This window comes from Pseudopodoces humilis, chromosome 9, assembly GCF_049639895.1.
Source record: "Pseudopodoces humilis isolate 2021_Gansu_Grassland_sample_001 chromosome 9, ASM4963989v1, whole genome shotgun sequence".
Lineage (NCBI taxonomy): Eukaryota > Metazoa > Chordata > Aves > Passeriformes > Paridae > Pseudopodoces > Pseudopodoces humilis.
Window position 1 is genome coordinate 18,884,638 of NC_142208.1, and position 26,346 is coordinate 18,910,983.

Here is a 26,346-nt window from a genome sequence, read left to right on the forward strand (position 1 = left end):
AGGCAGCTTAGAGAATTACCTTTCTGTCCCATCATTCCCTCACTGCTGAAAAAGTACCAAAGGATCTTCAACATTCCAATGAAATTATGAACTTGTGTTCCAGTGACCCAAACCCATCTGCCTCTAATGGTAACGTGTACTCTAGCTGGCTACGTACTACTCAACCAGCAGCACCTCACTGACAATTTGGGTTTTGCTGGAATTCTCTCCTGAAAGTGCCATTTACTGCAGGCACACTGAATGTGGTGGATAAACTGACAAAATCCCTTCAGAAACTGGCAAGGTACACAACAGACTAAAAGCATCCACATGTTACTGTTCTGAATGCAGTGCAAAAGCAAACTTCCACTTAATGGTCTCTGAATATCTGGAAAATTTATTCAAAAACACTTGTGTTAGGAAAAAGAGAGCAGGGGAGAGGTTCAACACTTCACATACAAGCAACACAATCATACACTCTTTCTCATGAAGGAAAGCTAATTATATGAGGTTTCTAGATGAATTTTTCAGCAGCACCTTTTGAGAAAATACTTCAAATTTGTCTTTATGGAACTAGTCACAAACTTGGTATTGTTCTGTTAACTCAAAATAAACACCACCATCTCCAAATACACACGTTACAACCACTGCCAAGAATGAAAGCACTGAAAAATTAAGACAGCACAATGCTGGTCAGGTTTAGACAGCCAGTTTCACTGAAGCATATTTTGATCACTTAAGTTGTTTTCAGAAGCAAAAATAATGATGGAGAGAAAAAAAAGAGTATATATGGGGAAAAATTAGATGAACAAAGATAGTCTTCAGTTTGCTGTTTAAAACTGATGATTTGCTAATGTTTATATCAGATTCTTCTTATTTCATTACATGAAATAGTTAATCCAGCTAAGTAGTAAAAAAGAACTTACTAAAAATACATGAGTGTCAGTGTTTTCCTCTTTTACAAACCTACTGTAACAGGAATGGAAATCTCTTAGGCTAGCAGTCTGCTAAATGTTTGACTTAGGAAAATTACATTCATGGTCTGGAGTCCAGCAGGCAGATATGATACATTCTAGAGTCACAGATAAGAATGCATTCACGTTTCTTCAGTACTACAATGTTATGCTATCAGGCACAGACGGTCTTATTTTTCCAAGCTGCAAAAAAAAGGAATTCAAAACGACACATGCTGACAGTCATTGCTTCAGACAGCATCACTACTGGAACTGAGACACGCCAGAACTTGATTATTTCATCTGACTGGGTTATTACAGAACTCAAACCAAGGAAGGAATCTCCTCTTACCACACTAGAATCAAAAAAACTACAGATTACAAAGCTTCCAAAGAGATATCTACGTAAACAATCCATACTAATCCCAAGCAGGACAATAATTTGTATAAGAGTTTGCTATTAATTTTGTACTCCAACACGGACCACCACCAGGCAGCACTGGAGCAGCAGCCTCCCCTGGGAAGGAGCAGATTGCCCTCTAGTGTGCATTGGGAAAAGTGATCCAGAAACAGCCAAGAACGAACTCCGAGGTTAACTCGAAGCTGCCCAGGAACTTAGGCACTTCACCTCCATATAATTACTACATTTTCTTCAAGTGTGATTGATCTTGGGATTTCTCCTAAAATTATACATGGAAAATATGTATAATAGAATTTGAATAAACCCTGTACTTAATTTTCCTATGAAATGTTTCCTTTTTACATGCTCTGTTACTTCGTTGAAGTACTACTACATCTCTTCCAAATATCTAGAAGTTTTTAGACATCAATTACCAGTTTAAAGAAATAGCAGCAACTTGTTACCACAAACAACTTTCAAAGTCTGAAGAACCATTCGGTGTCTGAAAGGCTGTGAACTTAACGTAACACATCACTAAGACATTCTACACTGAAACGTCATTATTTTATTTAGAAAAGTGTAAATATCCAAATGGCTGAAGCCATGGGTAGACAAATACTATTTCTAAGACCTGACCAATCTGTTGGTTAATCTGGTCTTGTACCTTTCCCTGGAAGTCAGACTTTGGAGGAAGAAACAATGGTCATCATCTTGGACTTAAACACACAGTAACTTAGTGTCCATTTGGTCAATATATTCTTTACACACATCAGTTAAACATCATTAGCATGCCTAAACAATCAGAAAATACAGGTTTTACTTTATTACCAAAGTCTCTTTCAAACAGGAGCATGACCTTTGAGAAATCTGTCTTATATTGTCCACTGGCAGTGACATAAATATAATTTTATCCCTGAAATGAAGTATGAAAGCCATATATCATACAATTAAATTTCTTCTTAATATAAGAATGCATTCAGATACTAAGCCCATTTCCCACTTATTACAATACCCTAGAAAGAAATTCTGCACCCAAAACAGTAATGAGCACAATTTGACTTTTTTTTTTTTTTTAAAATCAGTCAGGAACCAAGCTGAGTATTTAATATAGTTTGCATTTGTGAAGCACAATATGTTTTATATTTTATACAGCTAAGAATCCCTTACAGATTATTCTAATTTGCTAAATTGACGCATTCAGTATTGCTTTTTTGATCTAGCTTTTTATGGTCTATATGGGTGGATTTAATTGGTATGTCCTAACAGATGAAATACACGCAGTTAGTACCACAAGCCTCCATAAGTAAATTAAGACTGATGTAGACAATTACACACTTGAGTTTAGAAGGAAAAGTGTACTCAGTGAGTGAGAGAAAATATATCTTCACCTGTGTCCTGGCTTTGTCACTTTAAAGAGCAGTAGGAATGCCTGAAGCAGCAGGCATACACATACTGACTACTGGTATGGGAAGATATGTACTGATATCAATAATGTAACATATTAACTATATATAAGCAGAAAAAAATACTTTTTTATACTTATGCTTGGCATTTTAATACATGTAAAGGAAAACTTTGAATAATATAAACAAAATCTTGATACTTTGCAGTTTCCATATCTGCAAAACTTGAGAATACTACAGAAAAAAAATGTAGCAGTTTTCCTCTTGAGTGAAAAAAAAAATGTTTTATTTCCTACACATTTGATAGGTATTCATTCGAGGTTACTATTGTTTTGTGCTTCTAGGTAAAAGAAGGTGAAAAAACAGGTTCATTTTCATCCTTTCCATAGTCTTCAAATTAACTGACTGTGCCATGACATGATGTGCTGGTTTTGGATGAAGTAGAGTTAATTTTCTTCACAGTGGCTGGTATGGGGCTGTGTTTTGGATTTGTGCTGCACACAGGGCTGATAATACAGAGATGTTGTCATTGCTGAGCAGGGCTCACACAGAACCAAGGCCTTTTCGTGCTGCCACGCTGGTGAGGAGGCTGGGGGGAGACACAGCCAGGACAGGTGACCCCAAGTGACCAAAGGGCTATTCCAGACCCAGTGGCATCATGCTCAGCACATAAAGTGGGGGAACAAGGAGGAAAGAAGTGGGGGATGTTTGTAGTGATGGTACTTGTCTTCCAAAGTTACTAACCTGAGATGGGGCCCTGCTCTCCTGGGGATGGCTGAACGCCTGCCTCTCCATGGGAAGTAGCTAATTAATTCCTCGTTCTGCTTTGCCTGAATGCGTGGCTTTTGCCTTCCCTATTAAACCGCCTTTATCTCAGCCCACAGGTTTTCCAGCTTTTACCCTTCTGCTCCTCCCCTGGTGGGGGAGTGAGTGGCTTTGTGCAGCCTGGCTGCTGGCTGGGGTTAAACCACGACATCCGAGCATTCCACTAGGCAGGATGAAACAGGTTTTGATCCTACCAGCTCCAATTTTGAACACTTCTAGATGAAGATGGTCACTACTGAGTATGACATAGACACTAATAATATACCTGTTGATGGGGATCAAGTCTCTGAGTACCATCCTAGTTCCAGTACCATCCTAGAGACTGATTATCTAAGCCTCTGGGCTCAGCTGGTAATAGTCAGTATGATGGATAGCTGGGAATGACAATACACTCATTTTCAGTGAATATCTGAATTACCTATGGGTGTGTAACCAGTATCCTATTTACCTCATTCTCCATAACCCTGGTGCTCCCTGGTACTTCTCACTATTCTAGCAAGCTAGGAATTCACCTTAGGCACTGATCTTTCAGAACAGAAGATGTTATTGATCTGCATGTCTACAAACCAACATGGCTCCAGTAACAGTAACTAGAGAAAGGCAAGACCCACACAAGGGAAAAAACCCCTGAAATTCCTGATAGCCTAAGCTGATTCTGCGTAGCTAAATTTTACTTTTTCATGTTCCATTGCTCACACTAGGCCATCCTGTGGAAGTATCCTTTAGAAGGACAGTGAAGAGCTGGCTGCTCTCCCACCTGACATTTCCTACAGACAACAGCTCCTCTTCTGACAACAGTCTCTTGTTCTAGAGATGCTCTGCAGTCATGCAGTTAGCTAATTATCATGCTTTAACAACATCAGCCTAGCTTCCCCTTGACACAGACCAATCTCTTGAAGTCCCATCTCTGAAAAGTTTTAATGTTAAGGAAACTCATTTTCAGTCTCTAAGAATGTAGGACTGAATTCATTGCCAAGCACAAGACTAGATGTTCAGAAGAATAAAGTAGTCCTGAAGGACTTTCCGTTGCCTCTCTCATGGGTAAAATATACCATAATCTCACCCATTCGTTTGCATTCAGAAGTAAAACTGACATGAAACAAGATACAAATGTAAGCAAATGACAGCATTTCTATAGCATTCTTAATATGTTTCTTAATTCACTACATTTTATTTTCTCATGGCATTTCCCATAATGAAGATTACCTGGGGGTGTCAGCATAAAAACATCAATGTGGACAGCTGCAGCTTAACAGCCACAATAACTGTAGCTATGAAATTTTTAAGAGATGTAGTGTTTTGGTAGCAATTACAGTTATTGATATTTCTAAAATTCATTTAGGCTTTTATTGTAACTTCAGTAACCAAAAGAAATGTAGTCTATGATATGACTTTGCTAAGGATAAATTGTCACAATCTTAACGTTATTAAAAAACGTTTTTGAATGAATTTAAACTGTGAGTCATATTAAAACTTTCAATCAAAATAAATTACTCTTGATGAAAACACTGAATTAAAAATGATTTAATATTGGTCTACTTTAAATGTGAAGAATACAGTTTTACTCAATAAAACAGTAAATATTTTACCGATTAAGAACAATTAATTCTTGTTAATGCATCCAATAGAAAACATATTTCTTTTTGACCCTTTGGACATTGTTCAGAGTAGCCTCTTGCTGAAATTTCTATTCAAAAGCAATAAACTATGCTTTAATTTTGCAAAGCAACATCCTGGGATTGCAAACCGATTGCCTTATATGAGTTCCTGATCTGCCTTTGTAACCTGAGATGTGAAAGTGAAGCTGGGCTCTTCCTACGTGAGATTTTCTACAACTGAGAGCACTTCTGCTACCAGAAGATACCTCTTCCTCCACAGCAATCCATGCTCTCACCACAGGAGAGATGGTGTTTATACCTTTACTTCTTGATTCCTTCTCTGACACAGCATCATTTCAATCTGTAAGATTATATATTTCCATAGAAGTGTAAAATTTGAGCCTCCCAAGCATTAACTAAGTTCCTGTGCTAGTGTTTGTCACTATCATCAATCACCCTTCACTCACAATCCTAATATACGTTCTTCCTTTTGCTCTAGAGAAACTGTTTTCAAGTTCCACGATTTTCTAGAGGACTATATAACTAACTGAAAAATATTCAGTAAAGGTAACTAGAAGTACACGTGCCATCAACAAGCTGAATTTTATTATACGAAGCTCATGTCCTATACTAGAAAAGAGGTAACATGCCTGTGGCCAGCAGCACATAGGTTATACAAATTTCATAAAGCACAGATTAGCACAGCTGATCCACAAATAAGAACCTATAACAACAAGAAAAATTTAACAGCAAAGTACTTGCAATTAAGCTCCATGTCTGAATCCTTCTGGAAGGCTATCTATAATCCTTCTGACTATCACATTTTCCTTACTTCAACATGCTCCCTAGCAGCCTAAAATAGACACTGTCCTTTGCATTTTCAACATACTAATTTATTAGTATTATTAATAAAAATGTCTAGGACTAACCTTAGTCTCTGTTTATAATAGTCCACATCTCCATCATCTCTCCATCGTCTCACTTTATGCTTCCCTGGTGTATTCTCTTCTTCCTCTGAGCTTGGAACAAAGTCAGCATCATTTTCAGCTTCTTTAAAACCCTTCTTCACCAAATGTTTTCTTTTTCTTGATAAACTCTTAAGTTCATAATCAGAATCATTCTCAGCAAGAGAAGATGCCTGTTCTTCTTCCTCTTCTGCTGCTTCTGGATCAAAGAGCTCCTCATCAGGTACATACTCAGACTCCCCACTATCATCCTCTTGTTCATGCCTGAACTTCTTGGCCTCAAGACATTTCTTTTCCTTTGGAATCCTGGCCTTTGAATGAATCTGAAGGGCATGCTTCTGAAGCTCTCTCAAGTGTTTTTTTAAGCGTTTATCTGTTTTTGACAGGGCTTTACCACTTTTTTCCTTTGTGGCAGCTGCAGGAGTCACACACTGAACATTTTTGGCTTGTGCTTTCTTCTTTGCTCCTTTGTGACGGGATAACTTCCTTCTTTCAGATGACAGCTTAGCTTGGTCTGCTAAGTACTTCTCAAAATCAGATGCTTCATTTAATCTTAACTGTCGTGCCTTCCTCTCTGGCTTCTGAGGTATTTTAGTTCCAAAAGGAGTCATCTGACCAGTTCGAATGAGCTCTGCCCACTCCGTTTCCTGAGCAGGCATAAGCATACTGCCAAGGGATGATGGACCAGGCTCTACAACGGAAGTCAGAAAATACAGTATGCCTTTAACACACTCCATATAACAAAAACACAGGAACAAGGGTGTTACTATCAAAATGCAAATACTTCTGAAGCAACACACAGCAGCAAGAATTACCATAAAATTACAATTCCCAATAACACATGAACTCTAATGTACCACCCATGCGGCTAATTCCACCCATAGCACCAAGTTCAGTACAAGAAACCACTTGTGTGATTGTGTTCCCATCTGCAGCAACAGTGCCCATTTCAATTTTATTACTGATTTTTCAGTCCTACTCATAAGCTTGAAATTTGACATTTTGATTGCCACAACAAAAATTGATTACCAGGACAAAAATCTCACAAAACACAGATTGTCCTACCATATGCTTCCAAAAAACCCAACAAAAAAAACCAACAAACAATAAAACAAAATCCAAAACCTCAAAACTAGTCTTCCTAGCCTACAATACCAATATGAAGATAGTGACTTTTAAAAGTCAGACTGGCTGCACAGCACTCTGCCATAAAAGAGCACTTTTAGATGCACTTACAGTTACTATACACAATCTGTAATTGATGTTTGAAACCAAAGAGAAAGAAAAGCTCTTGAATTTAGGAAGCTGAAGGGAAATTCTGGCCTGAAATCTATTATTAGGGCCCAGAATTTCAAAGTAAGTATATCAGAATTGTCTGCACAGCTTTAAATGTCCCACTTGAAAGCACTGTATCTATCATGTTTAGTGAGTAACATCAGTGCATCAGGCATGAAAACTCCTCCATCTCCACCCCTTCCTACTGGAATTGCTCCATTTTTTCTGTTGGGCTCCACTCACTTCTTAGTTACATTTCAACACACTGAGTGCCCAACTTTTGCTGCATGAGCCTTAAAAGAAAATAGGATTTAAGATGCTTTTCCACTGAGAAAAGTTAACTGAGGCTTTGACTCTAAGTGTTGCTGAATCAGGAGAGAAGCACGAGCTCTATAAGATGGGAATGTACTCCAACCACATGTGCAAGGGTCAAACAGCACAAAGAGTTTTTTCATCTCTGCAAGTAACAATATAATCCAAAGGTGAAGCACAGACACCAACGGGACCCAAACTTGCCCTGTGTAATACTGCAGGTTACCAACTGTGGCCAAGCTTAGTTTAGTCTAGCTTAGTTTGCAGAGAGAGAGAGAAACAACTCTGTAAAACACTGTAACACACTGAGTAAAACACTGAGGTAAGGTATACCCTGCTTTGGAAGAAACCTTATTTTTAATTTTAAAAATCTCACTGCAGCCAGAAAAGAAGAAGCACTTCCCCCTTCCATTTCTAGTGATACTTCCCAACAGTAAGAAAAAACAATTTTGTTAATGCTGATTGATAGCATCCAGCATATAAAATGTAATTCAATCATGATGTTAGTCATCTTTATCAAATTAGCTGTGAAAAAAATGTTAGGATTTCCAATTTATTAAGCCCAATACTCTAATGTGCCTCAGCCAGCTCTACACAGCTGAACACAGATTAACAGCCATTTTTTAAAACTTCCCACATGAATATGCCAAGATTTGCAAATCTGCAGGTGTACAGAATAAGTGTTCTTAACTCTCTTTGAAAGCCAACCACTGAAATTTACTTCCTTACTGGCAAAAATCTTACAAAGTATCTTCAAAAAAACAAAAAAATGGCATTATATCGAAGTAGAACTTTTAGTTTTTTCCTATACATACCTTCATCTTCCTCATATTCAATCTCACTTGCTTCATCAGCAAACTCTGTTAAACCGAGTATTCCTTGAAGACGTTTTTGTTTTGCTTTTATCTTCTTCAGCTGTTGTTCCTTCAACAAGAATAAATTAATTTAATTTTTAATCTGCTTTATAAATTTGCTTGTCTTTTAAACAACACTTAAATCAATATATTTGCAGTATTTTCAACCAGAATCTCATATTCAAATATTTATAGTATCACACTTGAGGGGAAAAAAAAAAAAAGTGCAAAAAAAGTGTCACCACAATACCTGTAGGGCTCCAACCCACGGAAGACACACGATTTTAGCTGTACGATTATCTTAGCATATGTGTATAGTAAGATCAGGCTGTTTACATATACAAAATTCATGTGCACACTTAATTTGTCTGTACATTTCTTAAGGCCATTTTATGTGTTGATTCTAGTGAAAGAAGCCCATCAAAGCTGACTGCTGGGACTCACAGAGCACACCAAGAGATTTGTTCGTGATTACAAAACTGGGCTCATGATTACCAAGCCACAAATAACAGCTCTAAGATTTACTAAGATTTATTCATCATCCCAGAAGTTTTGGAATGTTTTGTTACATAGGAATTGGTCTTGTAAATCAGTCCAACATCCTGATAGGCATTTGTCCATGGTTAGTTTGGGAGTGGTCATGGCTAATTTAACAGGAAAAAATAAAAAGTGAAATGATATAAAAAATGATATCAAAATTGTATCAAAATATCAATGTTACAGATTATGTAAGAAGTATAGTTTATTACTCCTATGAAAATAATTCTTACCCATTAATTCTTCTGTTACACCTTTTTTCTGATTGTAATACCCTCAACAGTACATCTAGTTGTGATGGTATGATTCCTTGGTACTGCTAACTTTCATTTGTGAAACAAAACATTCCAACCAGGAAAACAAAGACACAGGTAATGTAAACTTCAAATTTGATACTCTATGCTTTGGAAGGATTTCCTTACCTAGAAAGGCACATACTCCAGTAAAAACCAAACCCATTGTAAAATTCAGGTTATTAGGAACACTTTCATGGCTTATGGTTTTCAAAAGGAGATTTTTTTTCGTTCACTTCAAAGATGGTTAACAACAAACTTGCAAAGAGGTCTGAACTTCCCCTGAACTAACACATATGTAAATCTCTTCAAGCACTATGAAAATATGCAGAATAGTGATCATTCTTTAATGTAAGTCTGGTTTAACACATTTCTTCCTACTACTTCCACTACTTTTTTCTAGTCCTTTGCCACTGCTCTGTACTGTCCCCATCACTCTCTAATTTAACTGGCTAAATTATGAGCACAGTATTATCTGGGTTGCTGAAATTATCAAGGTTAATAAGCTACAAGTGAATGAGTCAGCAGCAAATGACTCATTCAGACCTAAGACTGGCCTTTTGAGGGCAAAGGACAGTAAGTTTCACAGTCAGGTTTATCATTAGAGAAAGTATCAGGGTGAATTTCCAGCAGACAGTGAGCTGATCAAGGTGCTACATTCCTGAGTAGTAGAAGTTTCTCTTTTTTCAAATCTCTTTCTTATTCACAGCTGTAAAGGTCTATTGCCTACCCTGATGCCAACTGGATTGCTCTACAGCTCCCTTAACTTACTGTGCTGGCAGAGAAAAGCTGCAGCAGTTTCTGAATCAGTGAGTTAAAGAGGCTCACAAACTATGTGTACTGACAAGATACAGAGAATGAAAGAGGGTTAAGGAAAAGAAGAGAGGGAAGGAATAACCATGAGATCTGAGATTTAGTTAAACTACTGAATCATGCCCTAAAACAAGGCTTTGTCAAAACTACTGTGAGGGTTTTAATTAAATTAATGCAAATCAATTTTCTGAACAGGTCCTGGAACTTCTGTTTTATATCTTGCTCCAAAACTTAGAATAAAAAAAAAAATTCAGCACTTTAAATTCTTTAAATTAGTATGAAACAATTTCAAAGGACAGGAACAGCAATTCCAGACTGAGTCTGAACTACATAATTAAGAATTATATCACAAAAGCCAAATCTTAAGGCAAAGCATAAACCTAAGTATTCTAAACACAAAATTACTGTAATCCAGTTACCTTGTTATATTTTTGCCGTTTTACAGAATCTAGTTTTCTGTTAATATTTTTGTTGTCAGCAGCTTGAGGTGAAAGTTCCTCAATAATTTTATTTATATGTCTCAGAGATGTTGTACATGATCTGCAAAAATAGTAAGATTGCAATGAACTGGTAAAGTCTAGAAAGAAAAATAGCACATTCTCATTTCACACATTTTAAAAACTCCAGAAGATTTAATATAAGACTGAAAAAGGTCTAAAGGTAAGGTTCTGAATAAGCATAATGTAGTTAAACAACACTGGAAATACTAAACACTTGAAAAAGTTGTATATCATAAAATATTTTTAAACTAAACTTTGCTAATAGTAAGATTCCAGAAGAATGTAAACTGAACAACCACTGTAGTATGTAGTACTCAAAAGTTACAAGTCTGATGAAGACAAGCAAGAGTGGTTGCTTTCATTATTCAAGGTAAACAAAACACAAACCAAAAATCTAAATGAGAAACACCATGTTTTCATTTTCTAAAATGGTTTTAATAGTTTGATGCCATTATATAAGGAAACCTGTATTTTTTACCTTTTATGCAAAAAGCAGATGACAAGACAAAGGTGCAATTTCACAGGACAGACTAGTTCAAAGAATTAAGAGCACATCAATATTAAACTTCTTTTACTCATGCACTACAATTTTTCATGTTTCCATATAAAATGTGAAGCTCAAGTAGAACTACATTGCTACAACCTAATCCTTCTGTGGTTGAATTCATTTGCAAGGAAGAAGGAACTGCCACACCATCAAAAGCAACAAACCTAGGTTTGTTAATTCATATATCAGAATATTTCATAAGGATACACAAATTAGAATCTCAAAGCATTATGAAAAAAGTCGAAGACAACTGCTCACAATACCTGCAAAGCAGTCATTCCCCCTGTATGCAAAGAAAAGCACTAAGGAAGTCTCCTCCATTGCCAGGGAGGAGATTTTTGGGCCACATTTACTTCCAGCTCTAATCTGAATTCTACCAGTTATCCTTCCTAGGAGATCTATTCTACCAGCTCCCCAGCAATCACTGCCATCCTCACCTCTTCATTCTCTTTTAACATTTTTGAACCATCCCCTTTCTTTCTCACTCTCCAGCTGTGCTGCTTTGCAGTACACCATCCCCCTGCATCCATCTCCTAATTTTGGCTCTTGCTTCCTTGGCCCTGGAGTCTCTTGATGCTCTCTCCTTCCACGAAACTTTAATTAACAGGACTTTGAAATTTAAACAGGATTTAACTTCAAACATTTTTATTCTTCTTTTTCTGCTTCAATTTGTGTGCATATTATAGAACCATGCAGCTTCTACCATGAACTCCGTGCCAACTACTCAAAAAACATTTCTTGCCTGATTTTTTCTCTAGTTCACTGAGCTTCAGGATTTTAAGCAATTCGATCATCCTTTACTCATGTCTGATTTTTGTTAAGTCCTTCTGCTCAAAGTCAGCTACATCTGTTAATTTTCTCAAAAATCAACTTTCAGATTCTCACATTACATCTTACGCAGACAAGATTCTGCATATCTGCATAAACCATTTGCATTCCCTCATGTAAATCTTGTTTTACAACTTGAAGTGAGAGGTGAAAAGAGTGGGATAAGAAAAACCATAGGATACTTCTGAAAGAAAAATGGGAAAACATAAACTAATTAATGGTGCTGTGCACCACTCTTTCAATAACCACATACTCTAATTGTAATGGTTATGCTGCTCCATTCTTTCTCTCGATACCACCTTACTCATTATGTTCTTCTGTTCCACATCACCTGAAATTAGATTTCAGTGTTGCTAACTTATTTAATTTCACATCTCCACACTCAAACTGGAAAATTATAATTGAGACCTACAGCACTCTCGAGCACTAAAAAAATACCATTAGTGCAAGGGTGATGGAGTGAAATATACACAGGTAGAATAATTTACCTGCAATAGTTCACAGAGTAACTCATACAATGAGACTAGAAACAAAAAGGGAGATCAACATTTGAAAGGTTACTGGCTCCTATTCCTCAAAGTCTTCTAGTATCAATAGTATCAATGTTAAGCATTTGATTCTTTGAAGATATCATTAAGAAGTTCTTACAAACACTTGTGAGAAGGCTGTTTTGGCTGTAGGACATTCATGAGATGGAGTCATCCAAGTTACTGAAGGAACATAACTTGAAGCGGATGACCCCACGAAACATACAGAATTGAGGAAGTGACACTTTTTCTGAGTGTAACTTTGAATAACAGAGTAATTTTCCACTGGCCAGAAAACAGATGCATCTTGGTGAGGTAGGAGACAAAGCAGAAAAAGGAGGTGCACTCTACCCTGCTGCCTTGACACGACTAGTCAAATAAGAGCAATGAAGCATAGTCTGATATAGTCTGAAAAATATTTTCTTCATTTTTAAAAAGTGACTCCAAAGAGTACATGTACTCAAGCACTTTCAAAACATCTTTTCCTCTTTAAGATTTTAAAAACATGAGATATGAAGTCCCATTAGATTGTTAGTAGCAGAAGGGAACAGTAAGAAGACACACAATTTACCTTAAATCCTCCAGTACTGACTCATACTCTTTTGATGCATTAGCTATTTTTGCTGCTTTATTTGCTTCATTAATTGCATTATCTACTTGCTGAAGAACTCCTTGCTCCAACACGTCCTGGTCATAGACATCAACTCCTAAATCTTTGAGCTCAGCAGCATGTGCACTACATGAGACAGACTGAATCTGCTGCCTGTTGATCTGTAAAAGGGGATGTCCTCTTCTGGGCACCTCCAAAGGAACAGCCATAGAAGTGGAAGCCTGGCAGTCAGAGTTGGGAATTCCGATACTATTACCCACACCATTGTCACAAATGCCATTTTCCTGTTCAGTTCCCAAGTCCTCATCATTATGCAGGCAATCATTGCTTGAAGTAGTGGCAGACTCTTGCTCTTGGATACCGTCTGGCAGGTGACTCTTGTGTGTTGGCATCCTCTGCTCAAAAGCAACAAAGAAGAAGCACATTATCATAAGAACATCCACACATAAAAAGCTCCTTATGAATCCTGTGCCCCCTCCAAAAAATGTAAGCAAACCAATAAGCATGTTTATGATAGATTCTTGTGTCAAAACATCTAGCAGTCTACTTCTCCATCATGCAGATAGAGATGCATGCATCTACATGCAGAGACAGCTCCACACCAACTCCCGCAATCAAAAGAGTAGCCAAAACCTCTCAGAGACAACTATGTTTAACCCTCCTGGAAGACGTTGATATGAATACAAACAAGACAACGTGTAAAAATTACTCTCCTTGACAGACAGTGAACTCAGTCTTCTGTGTAAATGGTCATGCTCCAGAAGACCGTGACATAACAAAAACTTATGCAACTTAACGTACCCAAACACCAAAAATACAACTTTTGGAAACAGGTTAAGACTTGCCATCGAAAGCACCAATGAGTCCAGTTGGCTTTAGTTTGACAATTCAGCTTTGAAATGGAGCATAAAGCACCTCAGTTCTCAGGAAATTAATGCTGGGCTGACTTACTAAGGCAAGCCTGGAGCTGGTATAGTTCAGCAACATTTCCCAGCACGGCAGCCCGTGGATCTCAGCCCCACCACACGGTTTTCTCCCACACGCTCGGAACACGCCCGCACAGGGGGTGCATTCAGGCCCTGCATTCAGGCAGCAGGTACCACACCGCCCGCTCCCAAGAACTCCCGGGCCCTTGTCCCACCTGCACCAAGCCTGCCCGGGCACAAGTGGCGCTTCACCCACCTCTGTGTGCGAGCGAGGGCGGCGCTGGGAGCGGCGGCTCCCGCCGGGCTGTGTCCGAGCCTTGGCCCCGCAGCACAGCGGGAGCGGCACCGCCGGGCCGGGCCGGGCCGGGCCGGGCAGGGGCCGGACAGGGCCGGGCCAGGCCAGGCCAGGCAGGGCAGGGCCAGGACGGGCAGGGCAGGGCCAGGACGGGCAGGGCCGGGCTGCTCCGAGCGGGGCGGCCCCGGCAGCAGGGCTCCGGCAGCAAGGCTCCGGCACTGCGCCTGCGCGGCACCGCGGTCGCGTCACTTCCGCAGCGGCGGGCCCAGCGCTGCGCGTGCGCGCGGAGGGGCCGGTGCCGCCGGGGCTCCCCCGACCCTGAGGGTGACGGGGCCCGGCTGTGCCCGGCCCGGCCCGGCCGCTGCCTCCTCCACTGCCCCTGTAACCCTTCTCGTGAAACTCCGCATCCAGCTCCCCCTCCTCGGAGCAGCAGAACTGAGTGTACGTGCTGGCAGCCTCGGTCCAACTGTGAGAGGATAAATACATAGCAGAACGCATGGATATTAATGAATAATTCACAAAAACATTGCTGGCTTTTCTCCTACTGAATTTCAGTACGATTTCAATACGATTTCAGGTCCTTGACTGAAGATGTTGCTTCTTTTCAGTTACCTTATGCCTGCCTTGTAACGTCTACGAGTCTCAGGGAAACTGAATGGGTTCTGTAATACCTTTAAGACCTGGACCTGGAAGCTCATCAAGCAAATAAAGCAGTCCTATGTTGATAAACTCTTGTTTGTTTCTTTGCTCTGAAGTACACTATTGCTGCAAATATCCTTTAGTATTTAGTGACTACAATGAGAAGGCTTTTTAAAATCTTCATTTTTATTTACATCTTCATGTTTTAAGTAGAAGGAATTTTTTAACTGCTGAAACAATTTAAAATGTGAAGTGCAAAGTCTTTCAGCAGACAGAAAGGCAGCAACCAGGGACATTTAAGGACACAGCAATGTCAAGCTATTGTCAAAACTAAACTATGGCATGGAAGGGTAGGCTCAATTTTCCAGAAACTGATTAATGAAGGTCAAAAGATGAGTTGTCCTGGAAAGAGAAAAAAGGGATTTGTATTATTAGCTAGGAGAGAAGTTTTCAAATGACAGGCTGCTTCTTTCCTAAGTACAGGAGGAAACTGAAGTTTTTCCTACATGTTAGCATGTTAGCAGACTTCTGTGGGTTAAGACATCACTAATGTCAGATATGGACACTACTAAGATTGGAAGAAGGGCTATAATCCAACATTAAATATTATTGCATCAAAGCAGGTACTTGCAAAACAAAACAATTATGCTGTATCCTGACTGTGACTCCAAGGATCCGAGGTGGAGCTTGCTGAAAATCTATATGGCTTCATGAAAGCCGCAGCAGGGAGAGATCCCATAGGCCTTTTAAAGCTTGTCCTGTGGTGCATTTGCAACTCTAGACCTTTTTTAACTTTTCAACCTCAACATACAATTTTACCTAAGCAGGGGAGATCTATCTTTTTCCTCTCAGCCTCACCTATTGCCTGGAAAAGTCCATTACAAAGGCTGTAAAAGTACAAAATCTGTATTATAAGCCGGAATGTCTTTGAAGTTATATTTTCAGTGCAGTCATTTTCACATACAAAGTTAACTTCTAATGGACCAAAAATTCAGTTCTGGTTTTGGCTACATACCCTTATAGCTTCTGATATTTTCACATAGCATGTATGCATGTGTGCTTATCTTTTGCTGAAGTATTTAATTGCATTTAAGTTCATTTTGTTTTTCTTTTATTTTTTAATTTTTCTACATGTAACTAACTGCTTGCTGCAGGGCAGCTACTAAACCACTGGCAGTGTGGTTTCATGGGAAGGACAAGGTTGGGTTTTTTTGTTGTTTGTTTTTGTTGTTTGTTTTTTTGTTTTTTGTTTTTTTATGTTGTAACTTAGCCACAGTCTTCAACCCCCTTGTATGCAAGCATTAGTGATGACAACTGTTGCTGGAGCTGGTTCTGGCAAGTTTTGAGATGCAGATAGGCTCTTGAACTAGCAAGACTGAGAAATTAAACTGTGTGTCTTCTCTTATGATCAGCCTTGTGGGGTTTCTGGGAAGGATCCTGGCAGATCTTGTGAGGCAGTAGCTCAGAGCTCAGCTGGTCTAGAGGGATGTGAAAGAACTCAGACTCTCAAGGAAGCTCAAATAGAATAACAACTTGGAAAGGAAGCAATTTTGTTTCTGTGACTCTTAATTGGGTAATGAAAAATTAGGTTCTGTAAATTATGGTCAGTGATAAGGGGCAAAGGGGCAGTGATTTAATTTTTAGTCCATATTTTTTTCAGTCTCCTGCTCTAAAGTTATCCCTATAATTATGATAAACACATCCTGGGATGATAAACACATACATTGGGATGCACCCAGTATAACCAGTAAGAACCTACCGTGTCTAAATGCTGGCTCTTAGCAGCAGATGAGCCTCTCAAGCACTTTGTGCTTGAGAGCCTGGTTGTGCTGTTAAGGGTGTGACCTCTGGCTGTTGGCCAAATCTTCATTCTTGCTTTTCAAGTAGGCTTTTACTCCACAGATTTTGGTACTTATTACTGGGACAGAATATATTTATGGATTTTGTTCTGAGGAAATGCTGTATGTGGACTATGACTGATCCCAATGGAGCAACCATACAGAAAGGCTTGGACTGACTGACTAAGAAAAAACTAATTCAAACCAGTACATTTTCAGAGTTAAGTAGCCACAGGATTCGAGCATCTTCGAGCTTTCATTTACATGCATTAAAGTGACCTGAGATGTCTGAGCCTCAGGCATGTGACTGCCACTTTGTGGAGCAGTCCCAGTGGATGCAGTGCTTTGCTGAATATTTAAAGAAGCTCCTTTGTCCCAAAGTGCTTAGGCCTAAGATTTTCATTTATTCATAGAGCTTAAGCCCAGACAGGAACATTAGATCATTCTTTCTGACCTCCTGTGTGACACTAAAAATACTCACTCAGTAACTTCTACATCAGGCCTGAGTCTTGGAGATGAGGTGGCACAGATGGCTTGGCAGGATATCACATTTTCATTTAAATGCACTGAACAGTAGAAAATCCACTACATGACTTGGTAGATTGTTCCAGAGGCTGATCCTTCTAGCTATCTTTCATGTAGCCTGAAACACACTAGCTTTAAAAATGTCATGTGGTTAAAAGAGAGGCTGTTAAACACAGAAGAAAAAAACACTTCAATGGAATTTTAGACCAAGCCACAACTTTGTAAAATCTTGAGGCTGAATTTCAGAAGAATAATTTTTCCCTTACCTAATTAGAGTTCTGAAATGGGATGGACACCAGAGGTTTCACCTAAAACTTCTCTAAGCAGTTATGTGCTTCCCTGTGCTATAGCTGTTCCTAGAAATACTGCTTTTGTGGCTGAGCTGTTCAGCTGGCTACATTTGTCCTGTCTGACACCAACTTAAAAGCCAAAAATCCCCACACTATTCTAGAGGGGTCAGTTAGTCAGGTATGGAGTGTCCTAGTGCCCACAGGCAGCGCTGTTCTGCTGAAAAACATGGCAGTAGCAGATTTTTTTGCTTATCAGTTTAGCTTCTCTATTTTTCAGTCCTTTCCTGATGAAGTATCAACTGTGGGTCTGAGCCAACACCCTAGGAGATTTCTGTGCTGGTGGTGAAAATGCTATACACTGAGGCACACCGATACTTTTAAAACAAAATGCCAAAACTATGAAGTTGTGATGAGAATAGATAATAAATGATTTAAGGGCTGCATTACTTCTCAGGAGGGCACAGAATTGCCGGCAGCATTGGCAGAAATGGGAATTCCATCCATGGTAATAAAGCATCTGTATCTCTTTGTACCAATGAGTTGAGTGGCAAGTATCTCTCAGAGCCATGGCAGTGTAATAAAGCTAATATATCAACCTAAGAGAGATGCTAAGCTCTTTGAAAATAATTGTGTAGTTGGCAAGCAATAACTGTTACTCTTTATATTGCAGAGAAATAAAATTGTTTGGGTTTTTTTTCCCCTCACTCTCCCTGCTGTGGTGCATTTAAGAAATTAAATGCAGAAATCTACTCCTAATGTACTACTAGGTTGGAAAACTAATGACTGCAAATGGGAACAAATTCCAGAAGTGAAGGTTTCTCCTACTGCTTTTCTGTGGTTAGATTGCTCATCTTTTGTATTTCCAACAAATATTACTAGACAACAGCTCACATATAAGGAAGTTCTTGATAATACCAGTTTTTTAGCAAAGCTCCATGTTTGTGGTTATTTGGGCTGTATTTTTCTCCAAAGGAATTAAAAAGTGATTTTCTAGGCAAATCTGCTGCAGCTTGTTAGAAGCCTTTTTCTGAGCTTGTAGCCAGATCATTGTTTTACGTGTGTCTTCGCTACCTATCTTTCATAGGTGTGTGCGCACAAGGTTTTTAAGGCCCTGTAGAAAAAGGAGAAAAAAAAATATAGAAGCCTTAAGAACTGAGTAAGCGTGTAATAGGCTCTTGGCATCAGTCTTAGGCAGGCAGAGAGGGAAGACAAACCTGGGTGTTTATTGTCTTTTCAGACCAGCCTTTCACATTTTGCATACTTCAGAGACGTTCAGTGACAAGCTTAGGGCAAAGCTCTGACTCTCACATCCCAGAACCAGGATCTTCTACTGCTGTCCTACCCAGGCGACCAAAGGCTGCTGCTTTTCACCTGCTCTTGACTTGTGTAGGTCTCCTTGCAATGACTGCTAGCACCTGTGATGATCCCTAGAGCTGGCAGAGTCCTGCTCGGGCTGTGTTTGAACTGTCGGTGGTGCCAGGAAGAGAAACATAATAAATATTTGAGTACTTGAAAATCTCTCACCTCCTTAAAAACTGGGCTGTCGGAGACCCGGTGGTGGCCACCTGCCGGCTTTAACACTAGAGGGAGGCATCGCCTAAAAGAAATCACAAATGCTTCCAAAATAGCACAATTTAAAACTATTTATATGTCTTGGAAGGGAACTAAACACTGATTTCTTCTTAAAGCCTCTGTTTTTATTGGAATATATTATGGGAGGCCTCATTTGCTGCTGAGAACGCTGTTGGCCAGAGTGAAATCCAACCCTCCTGATGAGGTAGACAGATCCAGCCTGTGCTGCTCTGCTTTGTCTTAGCTGGGCTCTCCTGGGACAACACTTTGCTTCAGGCCTGGAGGTAGTACAGCCTCTATAAATAGCCCATTGCTGAATTGTTGTGTGACCAGATTTTGAAGGATGTGCCAATGGATAAAGAATTGTGTTGTTTTATTTCAGACTGACACACTCAAACTGATCTTGCTGTCTGGCCTCAGTTTGTACTCGGGGCAGAGGTCAGGAAGATGAAATGTCAGTTCTTCACTCTGTATTCATTTCTCCCTGATTTCAAGCCTATAAGCAAAGTAATAGTGATTGACTTAATGGTGGTGGCTATTTAGGAATGGTTGCTGTCCCTGAAGAGGTTTTCCCTCTTCCTCTTTACTCCATTAACTTGTCCTGTTGCAGCATGGATCCTGTGTCATAAAAACGGGAGGTAGTGCACAGCTCCCTGGTTCATGGTAGACTTCAATGCCTTTAAACTGCATCTTTCTACGTTGCACAAAAAGAACATAGAAGAATGGGAATAGTTATTTGTGGGCTCCACAGCAGTTGGCAGTAACTCAGAGTTGTATAAAGCATATATTGTAATTAGCAGAGAGCCGAGAAGGAAAGTAGGGTAAAAGAAAGGGCCCAGGAGCTCTGGGTATCCTTCCCAAATCTTTCAGTGAGTCCTGTTCAGTGGAGATGCTTATTTATTCTCCTGGAATTTTATCTGCCCTGACTCAGTTGGTGAGCACAGCTGCACCTAACAGGCAAAGGTGGAGAAAGTGGTCTGAGGTAGTCTTTTCCAGTCAGGCAGGAGGGAATGAAAGACTGCTGAAGGAGCTAGAGAGGCAGAACTGAGATATGCAGGTGGGGACAGAAACAAATGTGAGAAGGAGATGTGTAGATGGGGATCAGAGAGGAAACAACAGATGTGGAGTGTGGGGGAAGGCCTGTTTTGAAATCTGGGGACCAAAATTAATTGCTGCATAGATATATGGGTAGCTGCTTTGAGTGAACTTAAATCTTTGCATTTTGAGGTGTAGCATACATGCTGATGAATTCAGGTGCTCAAAGATCACTGAGATGGAGGTTTTGAGAGACAGGTCTATTGTCAGAAGGTGCAAGTTACAGACAATTGAAATTTAAAAGAATAATAAAATGTGTAAATTGCAGTCATAAAGACTCTTGCAGAGTTACTTAAGATGTTCCATTAATTTCTCCTTTAACAAGTTCCAGGCAGTGCCTCTTGTCCTTTTGGCAACACTTAAAGTGCCCTGAGTCTCTGCTGGAGTGGGACTTGGTACTCTTTCTATTGCATCATGCTGCTCCATCTCAGCCCTAGACTGCTTCTAATAAAAGAACTTCCAGAATGTCTGTCTGCAATTTCATCCTGTTGTATCCTTCAGATACCTCATCTGTGTTGCTCACCAAAGGCCTTGAGATATGGTTTGTTAAACAGCTAAAAGAAAATTGCGTTGTGAAAGCTGCTGATGTAGTTCCTTTTGCCTTTCAGAACATAATCCAGCAGATTTGTAGTTATTATAGCAGATCCCTGTTTAGAGCACGGAAGATTTCTCAAGGTGCTGTTTAAAACTTCCTGGTTTGTGCTGCAAATTGTTAATCAGTCCATGACAGCATAAATAAAATTAGAGGGTTTAATTAAAACTAATGAATGAGTGAATGGAGAATACACAGCATGTTTCACTTGTAGTGCACTGGTGCTGTGAATAATTAAAATGTCACAGAGTAGGAGATGTCTTAGTAAAATTGTTAGAGCTGCAAAAATAGAGGCCTCCGGACTTTGGTAGTTTGGGAAGGATTTGCTCTTTAAATTGTTGAAATACATTTATAAAAGTTAGGGGAAAATAAAAAGACATATACGATTCTGATTTATATTTGGATGGAGTCAAAGTTGGAAGCTTGGTGCCAAACAAATCCTACTGCATTTTGGATAAGTTTGCATGGCTCTGAAGATCTAACTATGTTCATACCATATTAATCCTACAACCATATCACCCAGGGGATTAGTTTCCTCTTTTGGCTCATCTGTGACTCTATTCTTGCAAAGTAAACTTATTATTATAGGCTATTATATTGTTGTTACTTATTAATGTTCCATCTACTCAAATCACAAACATTCTTTTGATTTAAACCCAAACCTGAACCACAGGCTGAACTGGATTTGCCTCTGGCTCAGATTTGGTTTATATGACGTGGTCAGACACCAGGCCAAGAAAATAATTTTAAATGGACTGTTTTAAATAGATCCAGGGGGCATGAGGTGAGAATTAGAACCATGAGACGAAGAAGCTGATCAGACTGTTATAAAGCTTGGGATTACATACTAGACCCTGAGTATAAATTCTCAGAATAATCAGAAGACATCTTTCATCTTTCTGCTTTACAGTGCCTTGCTGTTGCCTGTGGTTCGATGTGCTTTACCACCCCTCTGTGACTTATTCTGAGGTTGGTGTTCTCCTTCGCATCTCTGGACTTTTCCCCAGATCTATTCTGCTGACCCTATGACATCTTCTGAGGCAAGGAGCCTGTTGGAACATGAAATAGGATCTGGATAAATGTTCTGGCTGCTGACATTGCTGATGAAACCGTAATGCCCCTGCAGCCTGCTTTCTGTGTCAGAATGACCCAATGTGAGCATCAGTGAGGGACCTTTCTCAGTGTAGGGGTTTAACTGTGTGTGTTGGGACGTTTAAAAGGCACCGTACATCCATCAAATGCCTCTAGAGGCTGTCATCTAATGGTAAGCAGTACTGGATGCAAGTTAGACTGGGATGAAAAGATGAAAATCATCCATGAGGTGTCTATAGTGTTCTATAATCCTAAATCTGTATCATAAAATTTCTTATGATGGCTGAATAAATATAGAGAATTTCCATCAATTAAGACTGGTTGGTCAAGATGATAAGAACAGTGCAAGCTTCCAAGTGGCATTATGGAATCTTCCATGTCCAGATTGGGGATACAAAGCCTCCCTACTTACAATATACACAATGTATTCCCTCTTAATGCTTGGCTGCCTGTTTAGCAGATTAGACCAGATTATGACAATTGTCCTCCTGAGCCTTAAACATTTATAAAGGAAGAAATATACTTTGTTAGGAACTCAAATGATTTTCTAATGTTATATGAAGTATCATTTAAAAGTATGGCATGACTCTAACCTGTTCACCATTGACTTAATGCTTTGGCATTAAGAGTCATATGGAAAAAGGAATCTCAAAAATCAGAAGAAAAGATTTTGAAGAATATGGTGTGTTTTTTACTTAAATTTTTCTTTTCCAATATATCTTTTTGGGCTATTTTGCTTCCAAAATTAAAATATTTTGGAAGCAAAATATTGAGTGACTAACTAAGAAAGAACTTAATTCTCCCTGCATATCTCTTTGAATTTGTTTGAGTTGAGGGAAATTATACTAAAAAAAATGTGGGCCTTCCAATTATGCTCTAAATCCCAAATATCTGTTCATTGTCAAAACAGACTAGAATTTATTTTATGGCTCAGACTATAGCATCAAGAGTCTTGGTTACTTGGTTTAAAAAAATAAAAATTAATAACCAACAATTTGAGTTAATTAGTTATGCTCAATTCCTCTCATAAATTATACTGATTTATGTGAGTTCTTCAACTTTAATGATTACATTAATAACTCATTACAAAATAACAATAATCACAAGTGTAATTCAGAAAATATCTTCCCACTGGTTACTTTACGATTCTCTTTCAATTAAAGTGTTTGGTACTCTTTTTCAGTCAACCAGGGCTTGGATCCTGCTCCTGGTGACATCACTGTAAATCTGGGGTGAGGTTTTTATGAAGTTAATGGCATTACTCCAGATTTACATAGATCTTGCCAAAAGCAAAATAGAGTCCATCGACTAAAGCATTCCCTTATCTTCAAAGGGAATTGGTTTCATCTGTAATAAAATATCTCAGGGCAGCCTAGGCTAAGCCTCGTTATTTGGCTTCACTGAGCTGCTTTGTGTGAATGAACTTTTTTTAGATTTGAGCCTAAAAGGTTGAAATCCATAAGCAACCTTCCCTAAACTACACTAGAGCAGATCCAGGCTCTGCAGAGCCTCTGCTAAGATGCTTTGCATTATGACAGTAAGAAGTTAAAGTTGCAAAAGTTTGCTGGGCTTTTCATAAGAACACATGTAAAAACTTGTATTTCCTAAATTCCAGAAGCTGACAAATATGATCAGAATGTAGCTAGAAACAGGCAGTCACGAGGTGTTTGGGACCCTGTCCCTGCTGGTCTGTTCTTGCAAGGGATAGTTCTAATTAGCTATATTCTCTTGCTGTGTATATCAAACAATTTTTTTTCCCAAGCATTGATCAATCAGTTACCTTATTGGTTTATTTTCGAAGTTAGTTTTCAAGTGTTCAAGAGGCAGAACTTCAGATCAAGATTCCTCAGTGAAAAGTCCTATTTTTAACTTAGGTTTGTTGAGTTTAATGCTTGCTAAAGTGCAGAGTATACAGTGTATACTTTTAGAATGTAGGAGCTCTGGCTTGTATTTTGCCACGTGGTTGGGCAGAAACACCTTTGTTAAGGTATCTACGAAAGGTAGATGCTTTTCTTCAGGACACAGTGGGAACTGTGAGCCAATAAGTCCTGCATTAGTATATATGTCCTTGCTCATTCTATTCATTATGTTGGCACACTTCTTCCCCATTCCTATATCTTGCTGCAAGAATAAGACAAAGTAGATCAAGAATTGGTTCACAGAGCACAATTTATTTTCTAGTGGAAACTTTGTATCCTTTCCATGTATGGGAATGTTGGCGTGGTGCAGCTTTTCCCTCACAGTCAGATAGGATGTGTGATACTCCTGGGAATGTCTGTCTACCTGTGTATCAGTATCAGTGTAGGGAACAGGGTCCTCCCAGAGCTGCTGGGTGAGGGTAGATGGCTGCAGCATGCAATGCACCATCAGGCTGGAGAAAAGACGCCCGGGGCAGGCTGCTGACACAATACAACCTTGTCAGTGTTCAGTATGCTTTCCAGATGAGCAGGCTGAGCTAGCAGATCAAGGAACTCATAGCTCCTGCATCAGAAGGAAGCTTACAAGAATTTTTTCAACATGTATGTGAACAACCATGGAATGAACAGGAGAGAATTCCTTTGATTGTGTGGGATTCGCCTATCACTGTTAGGGAAAGCTTTGTGTTCTCTGAATGTTTTGGATAATGATGTGCTCTTTTACAATCCTTCTCTCTGTAAAGTTGCTAGGGACAGCATTCATTTATGACTGGAAGTATTACGACAATGTCAAACCCCAAAATTTAGATCAAATATCAAAGTACTTAATGACAGCTAAATTTATTACAGTTAAGTCAGCCTAAAGAAATATTAGAAGGCCTGTAGAATACAGGTACAACCTGAGAGAATAACATGTGAGGAGTAATCTTAGATTCTTGTATATAAAAGATAAAGGAAAATAATAATAAGGAAAGTAAAATACTGGAGCAGAGGTCAAGAGGAGTTCAGGTATCTCCATCCTTAGTATGTAATTGGAATTGCCCTTGTTGCACCTTGTGTATTGCTGCTCATAGTATTTATCTGATTTTAGACTGTTTATGCCCGCAGGCCATGGAGTCATGCAGCTGTGAATCAACTCCAATAACTAGAGTAGGATCAATACCTAATTCTATAAAGAAATCTTCTTAAAAACGGCAGGAGACCAAAGCTGGGATTAATAGTGTCCACCTCCAATTGCTCGTCAGAGAGTTGTCAGTATCCCTGATACAATTTACACTGCCTCAAAAACACAAACCTCAGCAAGTACAGAAAGTGAAAGCAGTTTTGGAATGATCTGTGCTAGAATGATTCCCTCCACAATAGGCCTAGGCTAACCCAAACTGATGCTTTTTATACAAATGATTATAAATAGAAGCCAAAACTTTGTCAGACCAATAGTGCAAACTTAACATATTGGCCCCTTGGTGTCATTTGAAGAAAATTAATGCAGGGGGCCAAAGAGACAGAGTCTGCAATATGTAATGCTCCAGAGACATAGCTGAGATTTTGTTCCTAGTGTAGCAGAAATAAATGCTCTTGGCAAGTCATAGGGGAGGAATAAGACATGTGCATAAGTAAGATTAATCAGTAAAGCCAGCATCTATCTCATGAGTCATATCTGACATCAAAAAGGCCAAGGTTATTGCAAGTTAAATTTGTGCTACTACAGGAAAGGAAAATAACAAAGAATCTCTTGTGCAAATTGTGCTGTAGATTTGGATAACTGGGAAGCACTAGAGAGAATGGGGGTGGGGGAAGGAGTGGGGGCTTCTCTTTCCTCTTTCTAAAACTAAGTGTGAAATCGTGGCCAAGTAAAATCACTGACAGTGCTGCTGTGGCTTTTAGCAGGGTCAGGTCCTGCACATGGTTTGTACATACCAGGTTACAATGGAAAGACAGAATTTCTCAGCCTTTTCTTAGGTAAACTCTCAGAGAACTAAGAAGGAATGAGAACAGGCCAAAGAGCCTCTCTCTGCTGAAAATGCTAGATCTGTTAAATCAGAGGCGTGAGAATTTTTCCTCCATGAAGGTCAAATAGGCATTTGTGAGCCATTATTGTGTGGCAGAATAATGGGGGGCTGGGGAGAAAGAAGCAGAGTATGCCTGAGTGTGCAGTTGTGGCCCCCAGGCTGCAGGTTCCCAGCTCAGCATAGAAGAGATGACAGTCGATGGAAGGACTGTGCTTCCTCCTGGAGAATCACATTTCAAGCTTCTGCCCAGATCATGCAGCTCAGTGGTGCTCCCACATGGGCCCAAGCCTTCAAGGCACAATCTGGCTCTATTAGTTTTGTGGCAGTGGTTGTCTAGG

The 26,346-nt window shown here is 39.4% G+C and overlaps 1 protein-coding gene across 5 annotated transcripts in view; it reads right to left on the reverse strand.

The window, feature by feature from the left end:
• Positions 1–14,527, reverse strand: part of ERCC6 (ERCC excision repair 6, chromatin remodeling factor) — a 46,136-nt gene extending 31,609 nt beyond the window's left edge. For 2 of the 5 annotated variants that reach the window (XM_088059869.1, XM_005520592.3), the window contains exons 1-4: positions 13,181–13,745; positions 10,627–10,747; positions 8,526–8,634; positions 6,088–6,814 (exon numbers count right to left, since the gene is read on the reverse strand). In XM_088059869.1, the coding sequence (XP_087915995.1) occupies positions 6,088–6,814; positions 8,526–8,634; positions 10,627–10,747; positions 13,181–13,725 (1,502 nt within the window). In that variant the 5' untranslated portion in view covers positions 13,726–13,745. Of the gene's footprint in view, positions 1–6,087; positions 6,815–8,525; positions 8,635–10,626; positions 10,748–13,180; positions 13,746–14,170; positions 14,258–14,401 lie in introns of those variants that run through there. The other 3 variants (XM_014250487.2, XM_014250486.2, XM_014250490.2) reach the window with 3 other exon arrangements.
• Positions 14,528–26,346: the final 11,819 nt, after the last annotated feature.